The sequence below is a fragment of the Panthera tigris genome, chromosome B4 (assembly GCF_018350195.1).
Source record: "Panthera tigris isolate Pti1 chromosome B4, P.tigris_Pti1_mat1.1, whole genome shotgun sequence".
NCBI classification, from domain to species: Eukaryota; Metazoa; Chordata; class Mammalia; order Carnivora; family Felidae; genus Panthera; species Panthera tigris.
In genome coordinates this window covers 68,378,056-68,399,066 of record NC_056666.1, presented here as the reverse complement: position 1 = coordinate 68,399,066, position 21,011 = coordinate 68,378,056, and the positions used below count along the sequence as shown (strand labels likewise).

At 37.3% G+C, this 21,011-nt stretch overlaps 1 protein-coding gene across 1 annotated transcript in view; it reads right to left on the bottom strand.

Annotated features, from left to right (window-relative positions):
* The window catches only part of PDZRN4 (PDZ domain containing ring finger 4), a 362,325-nt gene that overhangs the window by 6,716 nt on the left and 334,598 nt on the right, over positions 1-21,011 (bottom strand). Inside the window, exons 6-9 of the mRNA XM_042992110.1 lie at positions 14,253-14,351; positions 11,700-11,762; positions 4,603-4,704; positions 147-263 (exon numbers count right to left, since the gene is read on the bottom strand). Of these exons, the coding sequence (XP_042848044.1) occupies positions 147-263; positions 4,603-4,704; positions 11,700-11,762; positions 14,253-14,351 (381 nt within the window). The remainder of the gene's footprint in view (positions 1-146; positions 264-4,602; positions 4,705-11,699; positions 11,763-14,252; positions 14,352-21,011) is intronic.

Below are 21,011 nucleotides of genomic sequence, written 5' to 3'. Positions count from 1 at the left end.
TTTGAGATGCCCATCTAAAAAATTACCATTACAGAGGTGTTTGATCAAACTCTTTGATTTAGTTTTTTACTCCATTTATGATTATCCATTAAAAAAACCCCCACTTAACAACATTTCAAATGACGTCGTTCAAATTTTGGCCCTACCTGCTCCACCTCATTGGCCGTGCGCTGCATTGCTTCATTATGCTGTTCTTCCAGCATCTCCAAGTTTAACTCTTCTAAGAATTCATTCCTTTCATCTTCCAGCCAGCCTTCATCCAGCTGCAAAAGAACACATTAGTACATTATATTAGGTTAGTGGGAACTCATGCTAAAATAGGGTAAACTTAAATGGCAATGCCTGACCAGTTCCTTTTATCATAATGATTCTCTTCAGAATACCAGCCTCTGATAGTTCACCTCTCAGAAGGAGGAAAAAGTGATTTAAAAAAAATTGGACTCATATGCCTTTTATCCTTTCCTGAAACAGAGCTACAGAGTTTCTCTCATAGCCAAGTAGATCTCACAGAATAGAACATTACCATCTTTCAAAATGTATGAAAAGCATATTGCATAATCCACAGCTGTCACGCTCATTACCTCCAACAGTCCCTGTGTTAAAGAAGTGCAATGGTACTAATAGGGCCATGAGACAATTGGGCTTTTTTCCTTAACAACAACCTTCAATGAGACGACACACACAGTGTTCCCCACCCCCCATACACACTGATGCTCCTACCCTCATCCTGCCTTTTTATTTTTAGGCAGATGGCTTCCAAGTCAACAAGATGGCTGCTTGCCACAAATACAGACATTTATTTTATCTAGGGGGAAGACGAGAAAAATTCTAAGTTATTCTTCTCATAAAAAAAGGTGATGCTATCCATGTCTATTTTGATTCATTTTTCACACCCAATTGCAAAATATATATATATATGTGTGTGTGTGTATATGTATATGAAATTGTGCATTTAATGGGAATGGAGCAGTGTGGAGCACACAGGGTTTTGTTTGTGGGTCCAGGACGCAGGTATTCTGGTGGGAGTCTTACACAAATTAAACTGAATAAATCCTGTTGGCTTCTCAATAACAAGTGAAGTGAAAATCCTTGCTAATATGATGAGTGTTGACAGTCAATACAGATAATTTGCCTCAAAGTAGATTTCTGGAGCTGGATTACATAAATTAGCTGTCTATGATGATTAAATTACCTGAATTATTGTCCATGCTCTGTTTTACTCTGTGTTAAAAGAAACAGCAGCTTTCTAATGAGCCAAAACTGACAATACAGTTGACCCTTGAACAGTAGGGGTTTGAACTTCATAGGTCCACTTATATGTGCATTCATTTTTTGATAAATACACTATAGTAATCTAAATCTATCTTCTCTTCCTTATCCTTTTCTTAGTAATATTTTCTTTTCTCTAGCTTACTTGATTGTAAGAATAGTATATAATACACGTAACATATAAAATAAGTGTCAATTGACTGTTTATGTTATTTTAAGGCTTCCAATCAACATTAGGCTATCAGTGTATTAGTCTTGGGGAGTCAGAAGCTACATGCGAATTTCGACTGGGTGGGGAGTGTTGGCTCTCCTGATCCCTGCATTACTCAAGGGTCAGCTCTAGTTTGAGGTGTTTTCATCCCTGAAAAATGGCAAAGTAAGCTCTTAAAGATAACTGAGATGATAAAACTTCGAGACAAAACAAATTCTGAAAGAAGGACATCCGGTTGCACCCGGAGAGGCATTAGCATATATGTGTCATATTCACCAATATGAAGGCAGTTATAGGTTTCTTGATATGTATTAAAGGCTACCTAGAACTTAAATTACCTCAGATTTGACTGGGGCGAAAAGTGTTGACACATTTATTCATCCTCATTTATCTTCATGTAGCCTGAATAACTTGAGCAAGTTCTACCCCACTGGCTTTGATATGCAGATGAACTGTGAAAATTAAGCTGACTAACAATTCCATTTCAATTTATAATTGTCCAAGCTTTACATTCTCTAATCCCTTTTAAGTTTCACGAAGCTGCAAACTCTAGACTCCAAAAGAAATGACGTAAAGCTACAAATGTTTCCTTTTCATAAGCACACCAAGGGATTTTTCTTTAATCAGGTCAAAACAAAATATTTGCTTACTCTGAAGTAGTGAATGATGGAATAGAGTCTTCTGAAATTTAAATGAAGGGGTGGGAAAGATAAGAAGAACAAACAGTAGAAATTAATGATTCCCTATAACTCTTTTCTTATTAACTAATCCCACAGATCCTTGAGTTGTCATCCGTAGTCAGTGTATGTCTGCTCTGATAAGTCTTTCCTCTAGGCTGGAGGTATACACAGCAGAGTAAGTAAGGAGAGATCCTTCTTGCTCACTTCCTTTCCCTGTTGTATCTCCCTTTCTACCTAGATGTGCATTCATGACAGTCTGAGTTTCAGGCTATGCCACAGACCTTTCCCTTGAGCCGAGCTGCGAGAAAGGAGGGCTCTTATTATGAAACAGGGGGATCTGTCTGCACAGTATGGAACACACATGGCATTTCAGGGAAAAGAACAACCTGTATTGTCTCAAAAGTAGTGTTTACAAGTTCCTATGGAGCCCTCTCTGTCCCAATGTCCCAAGGGGAATAGGACAGAATAGCAATATCTTTAATGGTCTGAGGAGGAAAATGGGCAGAAAATGAAAGAAAGTTGACAGGGAATGAAAGAAATGAGTTATTTAAAAATATTGCACAGATGTACCATATTGCCCCCAGCAAATCTGTAGATCATTTCCAAGAATGCAGAGAGTATTTGAAACATTAAAAAAAGAAAAATCCTACAGAAAGCACACAAAAAACTTCCACATTCTCTTGGGATAAAATTCATATGCCAAAATGCAATAATAAGATATACTGAAATTGATTAAAAAATATAGATGATATAAAGGCAAGTTTATGGTTTTTTTTTTTTTGGTCTTCTTTTTTCTTGCACTTTATAGCATGTACTGCCTAAATTGCATTTTAAAAAATTTGGTGTTAAAATGCATTTTCTTTCCTTATTTTTATAGAAATCTGATTTTCTAAAGGCAATCAGGTTTCTTCCAGTGGCATGAGGTTTCTTTAGGATCGAGGGGCTAAAGCAGATCCCGATTTTGGCAGGACGGTTATCTTCCCCTCAACAGTGGAAAGGAAGTCTCCTTTGAAAATTCGTCCTCCAACATTGATCCTGCTGGATCAGGAGTGTAGCCAGATATTTGAAAATACCACCAGTTCTAGCAAGCATATGTATTCTATCAACGATAGATCTAGTCTTATGTCATTAATTTCTATTCTTTCCACAGTCCATTATAGCCATTCTGTGGCATGGTTTAAGGAAATGCTTCAATTCTAAATTAATGAGGTGCTCTAGCAGTTACATGGAAAGGGCAGGGAACCCACATTAAAACATTAAAATATCTTTTCTATAACAGGGATAACTACTCCGTTCTCTTCAATTTACCATGAATTTAACTAACATGTGTTTAATCCCTTTATTCTGTTCTTTTTCAAGAAAACGGGATCAGTGAGACTAACTGGGTTGCCAAATTTCCAGGTAATTAGTGACATTTCATACGTAGTTTTCAATTTACTCCCAAATAGGCAGTCCAGCCAGTCGTGTCACAGTCGTGTAGGCTCCCTTCCCCACTCCTGACACCTCAGGTGTGTAACTTTACTCTGCCTTGGGCAATAGCAGGCTTTATGGGAACCATTTAGAATGGTCAAGGGCATAAAGGAAATATATGCCAAAAGGGTGATCTTTTATAACCACTATATTCAAGTCAGGATTTGGTCTGACACTGAAATACACTTACTCAATGTAATTTATAGATAGTATGTAGTTACTGAGTTTGAGAAATATCAGATCAATAGCCTGGGAGACAAATGGTGATACAACCAACTTCACTCAAACTACTGACAGATGGACAGAAGGGCGACGATGTGCTATCCTTTTCTGCATTGTGGCAGGGTATAAAAAGAATATAAAAAGAAGGACCAACAGCACTTTTCTTTCACCATATTACCTCTCCTTGACTGTCATGACATCGTCCTCTGTAAAGATATAAAAAGCAATTTCCCTAGAAGCTATCATCTTGGTTTTGGCTGGACAGATGTTTTTGTCACCCTAAACTTGGAAAAAATTCATTTACTATACATGGAACGACACCATGCTATGTTGGCCACTTTATTTGATAAAGTTGTCCTAAACAGATTTAAGTTGATAGCTAGATACGCTAATGATTCTCTCATTAAAGATTCTTTCAAGATACCTTAATATGCCAATTAAATATTTTTAGATAGAAACCTAGAGCAAGGATCCATACAGAATTAAAAATCATACCGTCAACCATTTTTCATTTATGAATTCATTCGAATAACTGGCAAGTGGAAGGAGAGAATAATGATTCCATTTTGTGTGTTTTTTCCCTTCTTTTTTCAAAAAGATAAGGTTGATCAGGTTGGTAGTTTAGGTAAGGTGACTCTTAATTATGTCTTGTGTACTCAGCTTTACAAATAAACACAGTACTGATTTGATATAGATGAGCAAACAATGGATGTGAAGTTCAGTCTCCAGATTTTGGATCTGTGTTCTGACCTGAGTCTCCGGCCTTGCGACGAGCAACACGATTCTCTTACACTCCTCGCTCGACAGCAACGCCACTGCTTCTTCTCGATTCTGGACGTCTTCCCCATTTATCTAGAAAACAAATGAAAGTGGCACATTAGTTTCCATTTCCACAATGCTGCACACAATAAATGGCAAATATCAGCTCATTTATGGTGAACGTATGGACAATGAAGCTCACACAATGGGCTCATCTCCAGCCCCTCAGTGGTAAGTGCCTTCACTCAATTACGCGCTTACTGTAAGAGCCATATCGATCCCTGAAGGATGGCGGACATCAGAGGAAGCAGTTATGTTCATAAATGTCCAACCTGCGCCCTGGCAACATACATCTAGCAACACAATTAACCAGCCCCTGACAGGTGACGTTCATCTTTCTCCGCTCAGAGTAATGGAAGTGTCACTCTGAGATAATAGTGCTGGGGGAAGCAGGACTGGCAATACCACAACTGAAATCCGTCATCCTGCATGCCTGCTATGAGCCAATTAGAGAGCTACAGTATTATCTCTCACCAGGCAATGCTCCCAGGCCACTGCTGATTGCATTTTCATTTAATCATCTCATATTTGTGTGGGTCTGACTCAGTTGCCCCAAATCATTCTCAGGATCTCTTTCAATTGCTTAAATAATCAAAACAAGGAACAGTGCATCGGTAACATCCTCATCAACACTCCAGCTCTTTCTAAGATTCATCCATTTCCTCAAACAACAAAACTAATGAAATCTCTTAAGGCTCATCTCTTAGGTATACTTAACTTTTTAAAAATTAATACAGAGTAAAAATGGCTTTTTGAAAGAAACCAAGCTTGAGTAAACTTTGGATTAAAAAGACTCCAGTGGAATTCAATATATCTATATATAGATATATATAGATATATATAGATACACACACACATATATTTTTCCTTTTTCTAAGTTCTACAGACACAGCAAATAAGATTCCTGAAGTTTGTATGGTAAGCTACATTTTCACGTTCAAATGTATTTAGCTCCAAGTTAACTGGACTTTCTTCGGATATTTTATATTTATTTTATTTTATTGATTGTTCAAATCCATGGAGACAATGAGATTTTTTGATCCATAGCACATAATCAAAATATGCAGAAAGAAATTTTAGTTGAAGAGGTCAAGTAATTCTATCTAAAATAAGTATTAATTATTTCAGTAAATTAAATAGAAAATGGGCTGTACTGACTAATTTTTCAATAATTAACATATTTCACTACGGATTTCTGCTGAAAAGCATGAAGTAGACTAGTGAGAATTTTCTCCTTGTTTCTGGGATTCTGGGATTCTGGATGATTCTGGGATTCTGGCTGATACACAAGGACATATAATTATCGAAGCCCAGGAATCTCAACTTTGGACCACAGTAAATTATTCTTATTCCTAGACTCTTATCATACATACTGAACACAAAGAAAGCAGAAAATAAGTAAGAGTCTGGGGGGGGGGAATCATACAACCATATGTTGTATTTTCCTACTCTGATCAAATGCATATCACCTTTGTTTTTCACTTGTAAATGTGGATAGGAAATTCAGCTTTTACAAGTTTCAAGCGCATTTCCTTTTTTTTTGGCAACTCACAATAAAACTCATCAAATTAGAAAACAGAAGCTAGGATTCCAAAATGGTAACTAATGATAGGAAAGGGTGTTTTGTGGTTTTTCATAAATATACATCTGAAAAGCTATTTTTGTACTGAATCCAAGGCTTTTTCTCAAATGAAGATAAATTGGCAGTGATGGATTCCACTACACCTCCCCCCTCCCCAATTCGGTGTAGTCTGAAAATAAGGACTTGGAAATGTTTACTTTCTTTGAGCTTTGGGAGTTTACGTCCATTTCATAGTAATTCTTAACACTGTGTCTGCAATGCACCTATTTGTGTATTAATCACGGACCTAATCATTCATCTTCCCTCCACTGTTGGCATGTTTGCTCCTAGGAAGATGGAGGTGGATGTTCTCCCACAGCTTCTCTTCACCTTTTCTGTGTGAAATCTAATTCTCATTACTTTTATTTGCTCAAGTATATACATCTAAATTCTGCGTCTGAAGTTCATTTACCACTATCCTAAATACTCTTCATTCATGTTTATTTGATGTTACTATGATGGTCCCTATATGAAAGTGCAGATACTAGTGCCTTCCTCAGAGTGTTCTTGTAAGGATTAAATGAGTCAATACATGTCTAGGGTTGAAACAAGTGCCTGGTAAACAGGAAGTGCTCTAGGTTGCCACGTAGTGCTTTTGATGTTACTGTTCTTGCTAGTATTATTATTACTACTATAACATCATTGATGTCTATATTTCAATCCTCCATACAGGAAAGATTGTTTTCTTCTAAATAGAGCAAATATATTAAAATTCATGCACAATAATTAAGTCCATAGTAGTAAAGGTGGTTTGGTACTCTATGCATCTATCTCATATGTATTTTTAACTCTTCGAGAACCATCAAGAAACAATGTGGTTGTTTTAGATTTTCAGCCCCATTACAGTTGGTACTCATCTGTCTCCTCTGTGAACTCAGCATGACCAGAGCTATGGTCTTCAGTCCTCACACTATGCCTTGTCCTGAAAGGACAGATCCCATGTTGTAGAAACACATTTACACCCAGAATCATGGGTGGAATGAAATGAATTCACCATAGAAATATGGTGTTAAAATGTAATTTATCGTTCCTCTTTCAAAACTGTGTCTTTAGCCCACCGGTTGGTAGATCCTATTGAACTCAGGACATGAGTTTGACACCCAGACTGATATTGGGGCAAGAAATGCAGCCATGGGTTTCAGCAAAGAATGAAAAGATTTGAGGAACGGAATCAGATAGAGCTTTCAACCTTCATTTGCTTTTGTTCCTGAAGGATGGCTTGTGGCTACAGGGCTGCTCGTGGGAAGGCAGTTTGCTGTGCATGACAACACCAGGCAGACATAAAGGTGAAGGACCGAGAATCACAGGGAGGAGATGAGATAGATGTGTCAGTGTGACACACAGTTTAATGGAAGACTTTAATTTTAAGAAAAGAGAGGGAAAGAGAACCAGGAGAAAGGCAACATGTACCTTTTGTTACAAGGAGGAAAATTTGTGCTAGAAAATAGGTCTTGTCTTATTATCTGTGTCTGGGCATATGTAAACATTGACTTCAAAGCAGATATTGCCTTGGCTTAGAAGAGTTTCATGGTATTACAAATCAGCCAAAATCTCACATTGGGCCCAATCTGCTGTATGTGCGTGAGTGTGTGTGTGTATGTGTGTGTGCGTGTGTGTGTGTGTGTGTGTGCACATGTGTGCAAAACCCTAAAAGCCTAGAGATGGTTTAATATAGCTTTTTTGCTTGAATGTGCCAAATTTTACGTTACCTATATTAGCAAGTACCAGAGGTGGGTGGGCAACTAAAATTCTTGGCACCACCTATGGAATGTATTTGAAAACCCAGGATCTAAGGCAAAAGAGGAACGATGTATTTCAAGTGAGCTTATATTTTAGTATGGAAAGAAGGTGAATAATGTACAGAGATATAGAAGTGGAAAGAACAGAAGTCGGGGGGGAACAGTTATCTAAGGGGAAGAAAGTAAAAAAGTAGGAACAAATGCTGGAAATAAGTTTAGGTGTAGGGCAGAGAAAGAGAGAGAAAGCTCATTTGAAGTCTTATTGTTCCACTGCTTGAGTCTTTTGCAGGATTTTGTCAGAGTAATCCTCAGGAACATGGCTGACGTTTTTGGCCAACATGAGATCAGGCTGCGACATGCAATATTGCTACACTCACTATCCCAAGGAGAAAATGAGAATACAGCACTCTGATCACGTATGTTGTCTTTAATCTTTCCTCTCTGGGGCTCAGAAATGCTTGTCTTCACTCAGCATTGCAATTTTGTGAGAGGACTTCCCCATATTAATTCCTGAGGACACATCTGATACCACAAGTGTGTGGCAATGGCATGGAAGACAGAACACTTGATGGCTTGAAGAAGAAAAACACATGAGATCTAGAACATGCTCTCATGAAAGTGGCTGATGGTTTTTCTTCTGTATAATCCTTACCTTGGGCCAATCCGATGTATCTATGTGGGTGGTACCACTGGGTGAGGTCCCATGATACAGTACATTTAGAAAATTTTAGTTTCACAATGAGGACCAGACCATAGAAATACTCTACTTAGGTCATCATGAACAGGAAATTAAAACCACAATTGCCCTAAAGAGATTCATTTAAATAAAAGCCAGCCAGGAAACTCCAAGGATAAGAAGTAAATCCTCTCGTTCTCTCCCTCTCATCTCCCTGAGACAGGAGTCATTAATTGCTCATTACAGGGTATCCCATAATCTCCTCATCAACCATATGGGAGCTATTTGTCTATGGGTACAATTTTGTCACAGTTTTATTTAATATAATTTCAGCATTACCCTTAAGACTCTTTGTTTTCTGTGTGTGCAAATAGACTTGAATTCTAGGCTTTTTAATGTGACATGTATTTGTTCATTAAGTGTGACATATTTGTCACTGAATATAAAGTAATCAGGCAGACAACAGAATTTTGTCAATCCTGCTGTTATTTCTTCAATGAACCCACTCCATTAAGGAATGCCTTATTATCCTGCAAATATTGTATTGGAAAACTTTATCTGCCTCTAATATAGCCACGAATAAGGAAGTGTCAAAATATATAGTATGCACATATGAAAACACATGTACTTTATTTTGATCTACCTCTACTCTGAGAACTAATAGATGCAATTTTAATAACTGCATTTGTATATCTACCTTATGGGGCAGTGGTTAGCTGGATTAGGAAGGGAGCCAGTGAGGGTGCAGTACAAGGTGTCAAATGTGGAGAGTAGATGGTCAGAGAAAGGAGTGATGACTGGAAACAAAGAGAAACATGACAAAAAATAGACCCAACACATCGGAAAACGTAGCCAACTATGGTGATTTTATATTGGTGCACAAAATCTTCCAGACCTTTTAGCCACTGAGTCTTTTGTTGTATTCTTGCATTGTGCAATGACTGCTGGGCACAACAGACCCTTGAGCATCAAAAGAAGGTTACATTCTTTTTGGAGCAGCTGGGTGGCTCAGTCAGTTGAGCATCTGACTTTGGCTCAGGGTTATGATTTCACAGTTTGGTTCCTGACTTCAAGCTCTGCATTGGGCTCTCTGCTATAACCACAGAGTCCGCCTTGGATCCTCTGTTCCCCTCCCTCTCTGCCCCTCCCCCGCTTGTGCTCTCTCTCAAAATTAAACAAACATTTAAAAAAAAAGGTTACATTCTTTTCAACTGAGTATTTTCAACTGTAGATGTCAACAAGGTGAACAATACATTTATAATTACTTCCAAATCAAAATAATAATAAAATATGTTTGGAGGTTTCATTATCTGGGTGATTCACACAAAAAAATGTGCCCTTATTTTTTAATGAGGCTGTATCAGTAAAGCTTTACTACATATTTGATTCATCTATCCTATTACCTTTTCCACTAAATACCTATGTTTCATTCATTCATTTATTCATGTGTGATTGAGAAAGACATCGAAAATATGGTAGCAAACAAGACTGTGCCTTGGTTATCTGATTTCCCTTCCCCTGATATAGCCTATGACACATTCCATTTTGTTAAACTACAGGTCGCCACTTAGGGAGCAATAGAAATAGAAGTTACATATTCTTGAAGTTTCTGAAAAATTAGCAGGACCATGAATGACCACTATTTCATACTTTTATTCTTTCCTAATTGGAGCCTTAGCAGAGGGTCCTTGATGGAAAAGGAGTTCCGCAGCATCTAGCTAGAGAAGAGAAAGGGTATGAAGAAGTGCTGTGAATCAGTGAGTTGTACCCCGAAGAAAGGAAAGACTAACAGAAGGCTGGGCAGAATAACCTTCTGGTATGTGCCCAGGGCAGCGTGAGCACACTTCTATCATGACAATGCCACACACGGCATCGTAATCATCTGTGTATGCAGCTGTCTTCCTAACTACCCCTGGAATGCCCCAAATGCTGGGATGGCATCTTGTCTATTTTTGAAGCCTTCATTCTAGGCACAGTGTTGAATCCATTCGCGTCAAATGCAAAGAAACATTCTTCAGGGGTTTGCATTTAGGAAGGAGAAATGGGAACTGTAGGTCTATCACAAAGACTAAAAGCTATGCGGAATGTTTTAACAGTTTATAGCTCCCTCACTTCGGCTTTTAAGTCATCTTCCCCACTTCGTAGTTGTGATCTGCAGTGAAACTCAACCCTGACAGGCCTCTGTTATTATCTTGGATTAATCTGGACACAAAAGCTGGGGAGTTGTGTGTCTTTCTGTAGCCATTCTGCATGGGAAAGGACTCAGAGGAGACAGAGGGGGTCAAGGTGGGTTTAGGGCGGAAACTGGCATTCAGGGTTATTCCTAATTTGGCCTGGAATTCTTACCAGCTCCACCTCCCCTCTTATGAGCTGCTCATCATCTTTAAACTGAAATTTAAATAGTCTCTATGTTTTCACATTTCCATGAGGAAAAGAAGGTGTTCCCCTCCACCCGTCCCCAGCAACAAATAAAATTCTTCAGACTTCCAGACTTTCACATAGCAATGGAACACAGGAATCCATGTTTACCTAATTTATTCTGGAAAAGGCAGCAGTAACTGATGCTGCTGCTGCTGGTAGTAATACAAGTTAATGTTTATTACTCACCACGCCGTGTGCGAAGCATATCACATGCATAATCACATTTAACCTTTGCAACAATACGTTTTATTATTATCATATTTGAAGATGAGGAAACAGGCTTACGATGAGAGGTTAAGTAATGTGCTCGGGTAAGTGGTGGTGCTGGAAGTTGAAGAGGAGTTATCCAAGTCCAGAGATGATGCCTCAATCACTAATTATTAGCTAATAATTCTTAATGAATGATACCATCCTCATTTTAAAAACACTTTTACATGATAGCTTCGTGTTTTGTGAATGTTAATATCTAGAAAAGACAAATTCTTTTCCTAGTTTTTTTATAAAAAACTAAATAGAATTGAAACTACTGAACAAATAGTAGGAAACTAGAGGAAATGACTATGCCACATACTTGCAAAATACGATCCCCTTCTCGAATTCGGCCATCTTTGGCAGCAATGCTATTTGGATCTACCTGTAATGGAGAAAACACACATCTTCAACTGGATATGCAATATTTCCCCAGAAACTTAAAAATATGGTTAAAAATATGTTTAGTAACCTGGTTCAAAATTCTCTACTGATTTACACAATGCATGTCAAATTTTTCTGTCAAATATCACTGATTCTAAAAATATAAATCGACTACTTTAGGATTAATAATAATACAATTAAAGAGAACTAGAGCAGAACTTAATTTGAAGACCATTCTTCTCTCTCTCCCTCCCTTTTTCTCTTTCCTCCCTTTCTCCTTCCACCCCTCCCTCCTCCCTCCATTCTTTCTCTCTTCTCTCCTTCCTTCCATCTTCCCTCCCTCCTCTTTCTTTTCTATTCTTTTCTATTCTTTTCTTTCTTTCTTTCTTTCTTTCTTTCTTTCTTTCTTTCTTTCTTTTCTTTCTTTCTTTCTTTCCTCTCTCCCTTCTTCTCCCCTCCTCTCCTCTCCCTTCTCCTTCTTTTTTTTTTTTTTTTTTTTTTTTTACATCCATTCACTCATTTCTGTATCCAGACCGTCAGGTATGGTCTTCAGCGGACATGATCTCTAGCAGATGTTAATACTAGAATTCTCTGGACTCAGGAAATTTGCTTTCTACTAGAGTAATCTTTAAATCCTGGTTTAGCGGTCTTAGAAAAGCTGACAGCTATACAATAAGTCCATACTTATTAAAGAAATTTCTGTCTTATGAGCACATTAATTTATAGAGATTTATAATTGATGTTGCTCAAAAAATGAAAAAAAAATCCTATCCATGTAGATTATTACTAGGCTCTACCTTACATTATAGGGTAAAGTTATTAACTATAAGTTATTTTAGAATAAATAGATATTTAAGACTCTATTTAGAGTTTACCAACATTTTAATGGGCCAAACACAGTTCATTGGGGGTAATACCATCTATCACATTTTACATGATGGCTCTAAGCCATTTATTTGAACTTATTACATCAAAGCTTTTATTTCAAGCAAAGTATTTCAAGTATAGCCATGAGGTTGATCCATCCTGTCCAGATGTTAGATACTACTTTCTTATCCACCTAATAAGTGAATTTTAAGTGATAAATTAAGAACAAAGACACTATAATTACATGTAAGATGTATAAGGAAAATATTCCTTCCAAGTACATATGTTCAATTCCTGTGGCTTCTTTATTATCCCTGGAAAGTTAAGCTCCAAAGCTGACATATTTAAATAGTAAATAAGAGACTCACTAGAGGGAAGTGAGGCATGATTAATTAACTGTATCCTATTGAGAAGCCATTCACAATCTAAAACTTTACCTGCAGAACTGTAATCAACCTAGTGCTTAACGTCAACATCTGTACCTCGTTACATATTACAAAGGACAATTCTGCAGGTATTTCTATTTCCTCACCATAATTAGAAGACTTATCATAGCTGTCCACTTAAAAGAGGTATATCAGTCAAATATTCTCTAGAGATTTTTCCATTGCAGGAGCCAGTCAGTAAAGTGATAAAGAGTAACATTTACATTTATAGAGCTGTGTAGTTTTCAAAGTGCATTAAATACGTTATCTTTCCCATATTCTAAACACCTCTATAAAAGCAATGAGATAGGCATTGTACCAAGTTTCTAGTTGAGGAAGCTGAAGCTGAATAAGTTAGGTAATGATTTTAAGATCATGGCCAAGAACACTTGAAACAGCATGGGACATCAATTAGTATCTAGTTTCTCTAACTTCTTTTTCACACATATACATACATACATAGACAGTTTCACCCATATATATGTGTGTGTATACATATATATGGAGGAATTAGACAATACACATGCATCTATATGTGTGTTTGCATGTATATAATTTTTAGTCATGTGTACATATCATTAAAATAAATTACACCCTACTACTCTCAAAATGATTCTTTTGGGAGTCTTAAAAAGTCACCTATAATAATAAATTTTGCTTCACGGTTTTTCCAAGGTAATTAACACTCAGAGTGTTTCACATTTAAGTATCTCACTTTCTGACAGTGATTATGGGGTTGAATAAAACAAACTTATAGATACACTCCTTGGATATTCAAGTTTATCAATCCTGCCAGCAGAGTAAAATATGTGACATCGGTGATATTAGATTTAACACGCAATTAGTCAGTGCTCTTGTTAACAGCACTGATAAAGGGAATGGAAGGACAAACGTTTTCTCATCGAAAACTTTGCTTGAATTTCTGCATCCTTAGGGGAATTTATTCAAATTCAGGCAATGTTCCCATTTTTGCACTTCTCCTTACTGGGATTCTGTGGTGAAACTGTCCACATTAAACAAGCTGATAATAATTACATTACCTGGGCAACATAATTTACTTTCCTAATTGAAAGTGACAAGTACTGGAACATGGCCAATTCTTCACATTCAAGCCTCCCAAGGATTTTCTCATTGCCAGTCATTTGACTCCATTCCTCAGAGTCTCCCTCCCCCTCCTTACCCTCCTCGGCATTTCTTACCTCGCTGACATAAATGCCCGTGTCTTCTTCATCATCTGTTCGGTAACAGACTGTCAGGCCCAGCTTCTCTTGACTGCTAACACGACACAGCTCGACCTCCTGAGAGAAAAACACACACAGAACGACATTTATCTCAGAGAGAAATCCCACAGCAGAATGGAGAACTCACTGATACTCTCCGGGTCATGTTAGGAGCTTTTCGTAATTATTGCCCAGCATTTGAAATTAACTTATGTTACCAGGATCACCCAAATTTACCTTCAATGTGTTTTTCTGTATGTATATTCAAGTCAATGTTTCAAATTTTCATTGTACAATTGGAGAGATAAGTGCAATTCTTTTGTATCAAATCATAAACTGAAAACCCCCTAAAATTATACAATAAAATATAAAATATGCACAAATCAATAAAATGGAATCAATAAAATATTGGAGACTGTCAAAGTAGGCAGAGAAATGTTCACAAAAATATTGGGAGCTACTGTGATTTTATTTATATTTTAATAAAACAAAGTCCAAATACAAAAATACTACATTGGACTCTATCAATTCTTCTTTTGAGTTTTGTACAGTATGATAATAAGAAAGTGTTTTGTGTAGCTCAGGCCAAGGTTTTCTATTATTTTGTAGATGCTCTCACCCTTGGAATGAAATGGGTTCATTCAGGCTGAAGGGAGAGACATCAGCAGTCATATGGGCAGAGGCAATGATTCAAAATGTAGCAGTAAATGAACATGGAAACACATTTACTGAAACACATGGCTAAGGGGCTTGAAATGTCAGTCCTTAGGTAATGTATATTGAATCTATTTCCTGATTTATGTTCAGTAAAATAATAATAAATTTCAGTGTACTTCATTTTTATATAATGAAATAGACTTGTACTACTCTCAGAAACAGATGACTTTAGGATAAATCGCTTAATTCCAAGCACTAAAAGACAAATTGATGTTCTCATCATGGGGAACTTGTTCCTAATTGGATGAAGAGTATATAACTTTTTGTAAAAAAATAATTAAGTAGGCTTTCCTCTTTAGTGGGAGATGGATTGTGTGTGTATGTGTGTATGCATGTGTGTATGTGAATGAAAAGAAGGTTATTAAGTTTGATTATAGTAAGAATCCATTTAACTGTGTTTTATCTGAAACAGTTACCAGGACTAAATAAAAGAAAAATCACCTAACTTCAAACAAGAGGATATTTTCCACTATTCTCTGCTACATTTGAAGAAGGATCCTCCCTTTCAATTTGATATCTCAGTGAAGGCTTTGCCATTGGAAAATAACCATTTGATTTTAATGACATGCTATAAACCATAGGTAAATCCTTAGCCAGGGGAGACTCTCATAAGCTCTACTGACCAATAATTTCATAGCTGATAGCAAACAAAACAAAATTTAGATCCTCTGTCCTGAGATATGTACCATAAATTGGTGAACTTCAGAAAACTATGAAGAATGACTTTCTAACTGGTGAAAAAGGGCATGGTGAGTGCTAAACAGTAAAGAAAAAAGGTGGTAAACCCTTTCACCTTGGGGAAGAATAGGAACCAGTGGTATGATTTGGCACTGGAAGTAAAAAGTATATACTAAGCAAGGGTATTTTCAAAACTGGGCATAATTAATGCCTCCACAGGGAAATAACACTTGACTGAAACTGTAACATTAGGAAGAAATTACAACAACAAAAGAGCTTCAATTACAGCAGTGCAGTATACAGTTAAAGAGTAAAGAAGCTTATGATTCCTAAGAGACCTACAAGGAAACCTAAACACTCCATAAAGAACTGAGATTGGGACCTTTAAATTAAAGCAAATGAGGAGCTGTAGTCAAAACTAAAATGCATTGACTTTCAGTGTCCTTCCAATAGCAGGGGAGAAATTCCCTGTGCTGTGGGAAGACACTAGTAGAAGGAGCTTTGCTTTTGTGAGTGTTTTCTCTACATTCTCAATGCCATGCCACGGCTTTGGTGTTTGCTTAGAAGAGGCACGATGAAATGTTTTGCAATAAAATGGAACCAATCTATTTAGATAAGAAAGGCAGAATCCACCCATAAGATTTCAGTGCCACAGATCAAAGAATCTACTCAAGAATCACAAGGGAAAGAAGACTAAGATCCTGGGCCAACATAATTTTTCAATATGGTCATCGTATTGGACCTAAGCAAAAGTGTAGAATAGGTCTCATCTTTCATTCTGACATCCCATTTTTTTTCAATTTTATTTTTTATTTTTAAAAATTAAGATCCAAATGAGTTAGCATATAGTGCAACAATGATTTCAGGAGTAGATTCCTTAATGCCCCTGACCCAGTTAGCCCATCCCCCCTCCCACAGCCCCTCCTGTAACCCTCAGTTTGATCTCCATATTTATGAGTCTCTTCTGTTTTGTCCCCCTCCCTGTTCTGATATTATTTTTGACATCCCATTTTAAAGACACTCAGCACCCTCCTACTTCTTTCTAACTGCGTGGAGTTCCTAGAGATATGCCTATCCAGGCAGTCATTGGAATTTCAGGTTTGCCATCTTACCGATCCCCTAGAAAAATTGGGCATATAATGTTATCTTCTATTCTCTCACAAGTAGCTCTTGGGATATAAAGAAAATTGACAAATTATTTCTTAAAGAGATCATCACTAATAATTATTTTTCATTAGATTTTTAACTTTAATTCTAGTATGTTCAACATACGGTGTTATATTAATTTCAGGGGTACAATATAGTGATCCAACAATTCTATACATTACTCTGTGGTCATTGTAATAAAATACTCTTAATCCCCATCACCTGTTTCACCCATCCCCCCACCCTAGGGCAACCATGTATTTGTTCTCTATAGTTAAGAGTCTGATTCTTGCAATAATGATTTTAAATGTTGCCCACTTAGGGTTTGGCTTATACTAATATAGACTGGAAATACAAAGCCTTAATTCAAAGAACTAAACTTGTGGTGGTAGGATTCCAGGCTCTGAAGGAGGCTCAAGTGAGATTTCCTGGATCCCACAAACCATCCGACACCAGTAACAAATGTGGACTTGCCAGTAGTTCTTTGGTTGAGAATGTTTCAGACACTGCCTATTTCCTATTAGTACAACAGAAGCATACATTTTGGAATCAAAGTAACTTTAATTCTATGATGAAATAACTTCTAAGCAGCTACCTGTGGAGCATTTTGTCTGTATGAGGCAAAGGTGGCTTTGTAAATCCTGATTACCTGAAAGAAATTCTCTAGTACAGGTTTAATTTAGTATTCCTTTCACAAAGCACACAAGCCTCTGACTTCTGAAGGAACAACCTCCTGGTAATAGAGAATGTTTTCCCTAACAACTTTCATACCTTTCCCTCTGTCACTAGCAAGCTGTTTGATGAAAAACATAAAAGTGAAATGCTACCTCTGTACATTTTCTCCACAGAGACAATTCACAGGTGTATACGAATCAAAGCCAGACATGCACGATGGTGCTGCTAACCATCCTGAAGTCATTTGTGACTGGAGTAGAAGAGTCACTTCACATACCTGGTAAAACTACATTCATCTGGCTCAAATGTGCTTTAAGATGCTATGTTTTGGGAACATGTATAAAGTCCCTTTAAAAAATAAAAGCAGTTTCTAATCCTGTGAGAAACTAATTGCATGGAAACTGAGGGTGGAGTAGAAGGTTAAAGTTAGTAAAGCTTGCCGTGAAACATCCTTCCAATCATAGAAAGAATGGGATTTATACATAAATCAGTTGCCCTACAGTACTGTGAAACTTTTACATATTTTATTTTTGGGTCTAACGAGAAACCAGGAACTTAAAAAGAAAAAAACAATCCATACTTTTGCTTTCTAGATATGACTGTGTTGTTGGAGGAAGAATGCGGCTTGAAAGTACCTTCAAAGGCTTTTAAGGCAAACTGTTTTCAAACCCTAAAGAGCTCTGAGGCCCAAGCCATGAAGAGAAAATTTCAGAGGCAATCAGTACTATGTAAGTCTGAAGATGAACCAGGGCCAGACAGGATGGTCATTGATGTCAACTGATAATCACAGGAAACAGGGGATACAGGGGCCTATTGTATCCATATCTTCCTTTTATTATTTTATTTTATTTTATTATTTTATTTTATATTCCTGGTTTATATTTATACGACAACAGATGCACTACTATACAAGCTTAGTATTAATCATATATCATTGTCTTACATTTTGTAATGTTGATTAGTAACTATTGGAATACCATGCTGAGTTGTTCCAACAAAACACTTATTTAAAACAAAGAAATAATGGGAAGTATAAAAACTTTAACTCCCACAGCTAATGGAAGCTAGATAATCTACTGTGAAAATATGGCTTCAATATCATTATCTTGATAGTGGAAGCCAGGTATAATACTTAGCAAGAAATAAATAACAAAATCCTGGAATACCCACATCACTATGGCAACAACAGGCTCACACACCCATCTCCAAACATCTAAAACAAGTTGCTACAACTAGTAAGTAAATCATGTTTCTATAGAGACAGTAGGGTAAAAGTAAGGTCATATGGTAACATCTTTCCACTAACATCCCTAACTCAAGTCCTTCATCAACTACTTTTTCCTTATCAATGATATTGCTGTGAAACGTAGGCAGATTTTAATACTCCAATTTTCTCCTCTTAGGAGCTTCCTAGATCCTTTGGGAAATAAGAGAAATCACATTTTTCTGGGTCCAGGTTGTCTGCTTCTCATCGTGTGTTTTGAGCCACCTTAGGAAGTGATAAACTTACCATTTTGAATGAATTTTATACCTTCACAAAAAAAATAATTTTGTTTATATTGTTAATCAGGAGCGGGTAGATTCATGATGCCAGTAATCAGTAATTCTGGACCAGGAATAGAAATAGGGAACAAATTCAAGGTATGTGAGAAGTGATACTCCAATTATGTAGTGTTACCTCTGCCGTGGCAACTAGAAAATCATTCTAACTGTATGAACAATGTTTTCCAATGGCCTCTCACCCAGTCCTGCTCCATCTAAAACAAAGAACAATGGCATGTGAGGAAACTAGGGAAAATCTCTGTTTATGTCAGTTATTTTTTTGTTGTATCTTTAGAGAAAACAGTTGCTTTTAGGTGCTAGGATCATGTGGTTTACCTTTATAAAAATCCTGAAGTCCAGGATTATTCACAGCTGACTCTTGAGTTTTGGACAAACACGGAAATGACCATTGATTAGCTTACTAACGGCATTGCTAAATACCTACAGTCATTTGTGGCTGGACTTTCTGATTTATATGTTAGTTTTGGGGGGAGGAGGTCCTCATAAAATTGTTCAACATGCCATACACAATGTGTAGAAAAGACTATTCATAAAAGGTCATTGCCATAGTTGCTTTTCTTTTAAAATATCTATTTTCAGCACTCCACTGTCTGATCAGCACAGGTACTCTTGAATTCCCACTTTAGCATGTTTTCTCTTTCACTAGACCATGAACCTACTGACTCTTCCACTTTTCACATTCAATAATTCCTTCATGCCCTCCTATCTCTTTTTGCATGCCTTAGAACCACACTTACCCATGACAATCTTTCCAAAAAATCTACAACTCCCTTGTCATTCTCTGCTTCTACCATATCATCCAGCAAAAAGTCAATCATGAGTGAACCCAGATATTACTTCCCCATGTTCTCACCTGAGCAGCTGTATGGTCCTGCAGGGAAACGCACATCGATGCTGACCACACTGACTCTTTCACCATAAATTCATTAACACAAAGCTCAAATTGACCATCAATGCTGCCCGACAATCACTTGATACTTCCCTTGTCAAGTTACTCCTCTTTTCTCAAATCTCCAATGGGACCTCCTCACTTTCAATCGATGACCTTGCCTCACAGCCCTTTGGACACTAGATTATTACTACCTCAACTTTCCAGTCTCCCAGACTGGTATTTTATACCCCCCTTCTCTGCAAATCTGCTATGGTGTCTTCTCTGTCTTCACTTTTAGCCAGTACCCCGTCCCATGCTTCATGGAGAAAAAAGAAACTATGAAATAGGAACTGCTCCTTCTTCCTTCCACTCAGTGTATCAATCCAAATTCACCTCAATCTGTGTTGTGGGCTGTCCTTCTATTACAATGAAAAAGGGAGGCCCAAATGTCTCAAAGGCCAATGTCTCCACCCATGCTCTATAAGCCACTCCTTTAACATTTTTTTTTTCATGAGTATTTCTCTTTCAGTTATTCCCTTTCTCTTATATTATCAGTTTCTCTTTCCTCATTAGATCATTCCCATTGCCATATACATATCTACAAAGCATTACTATCATTCACTTGGGGTGGAGCAAGAGGAAATCCAATGTATCTGGTATGGTGGTCAGCTCTAGGTTGGGGCCTGCTGGAAGAATCTAATAAGAGTGTGTTGGAAGAGATAATAGAATTGACTCTGGCATTCACCAAGAACAAATTTCCAAGCAGAGAACACTGACTACACAAAGGTTACAGAGATAGGAAGCAGCCAACATGCCAAGTTATAAGAACCTTTAGTTAATGTGTGTAAATCTAAGGGTTAAGACTGGGGTGGTGAGGGGCCATGGTGAAAAATAAAACTGGAGAGGTAGACAAGGACCATATCATGGAAGGATGGCCACACCGTACTAAATAATTTGCAAAAAGTAAAGATGAATCATTGTAAAAGAAGTAACACAGTCTGATTTGCAGTGTGGAAAAATGGCTTCGGCAGTAGTATCATGGGTGAGTTGCAGGGGATAAGAGACAGGAAGGCTGGGGGGGAATGTTA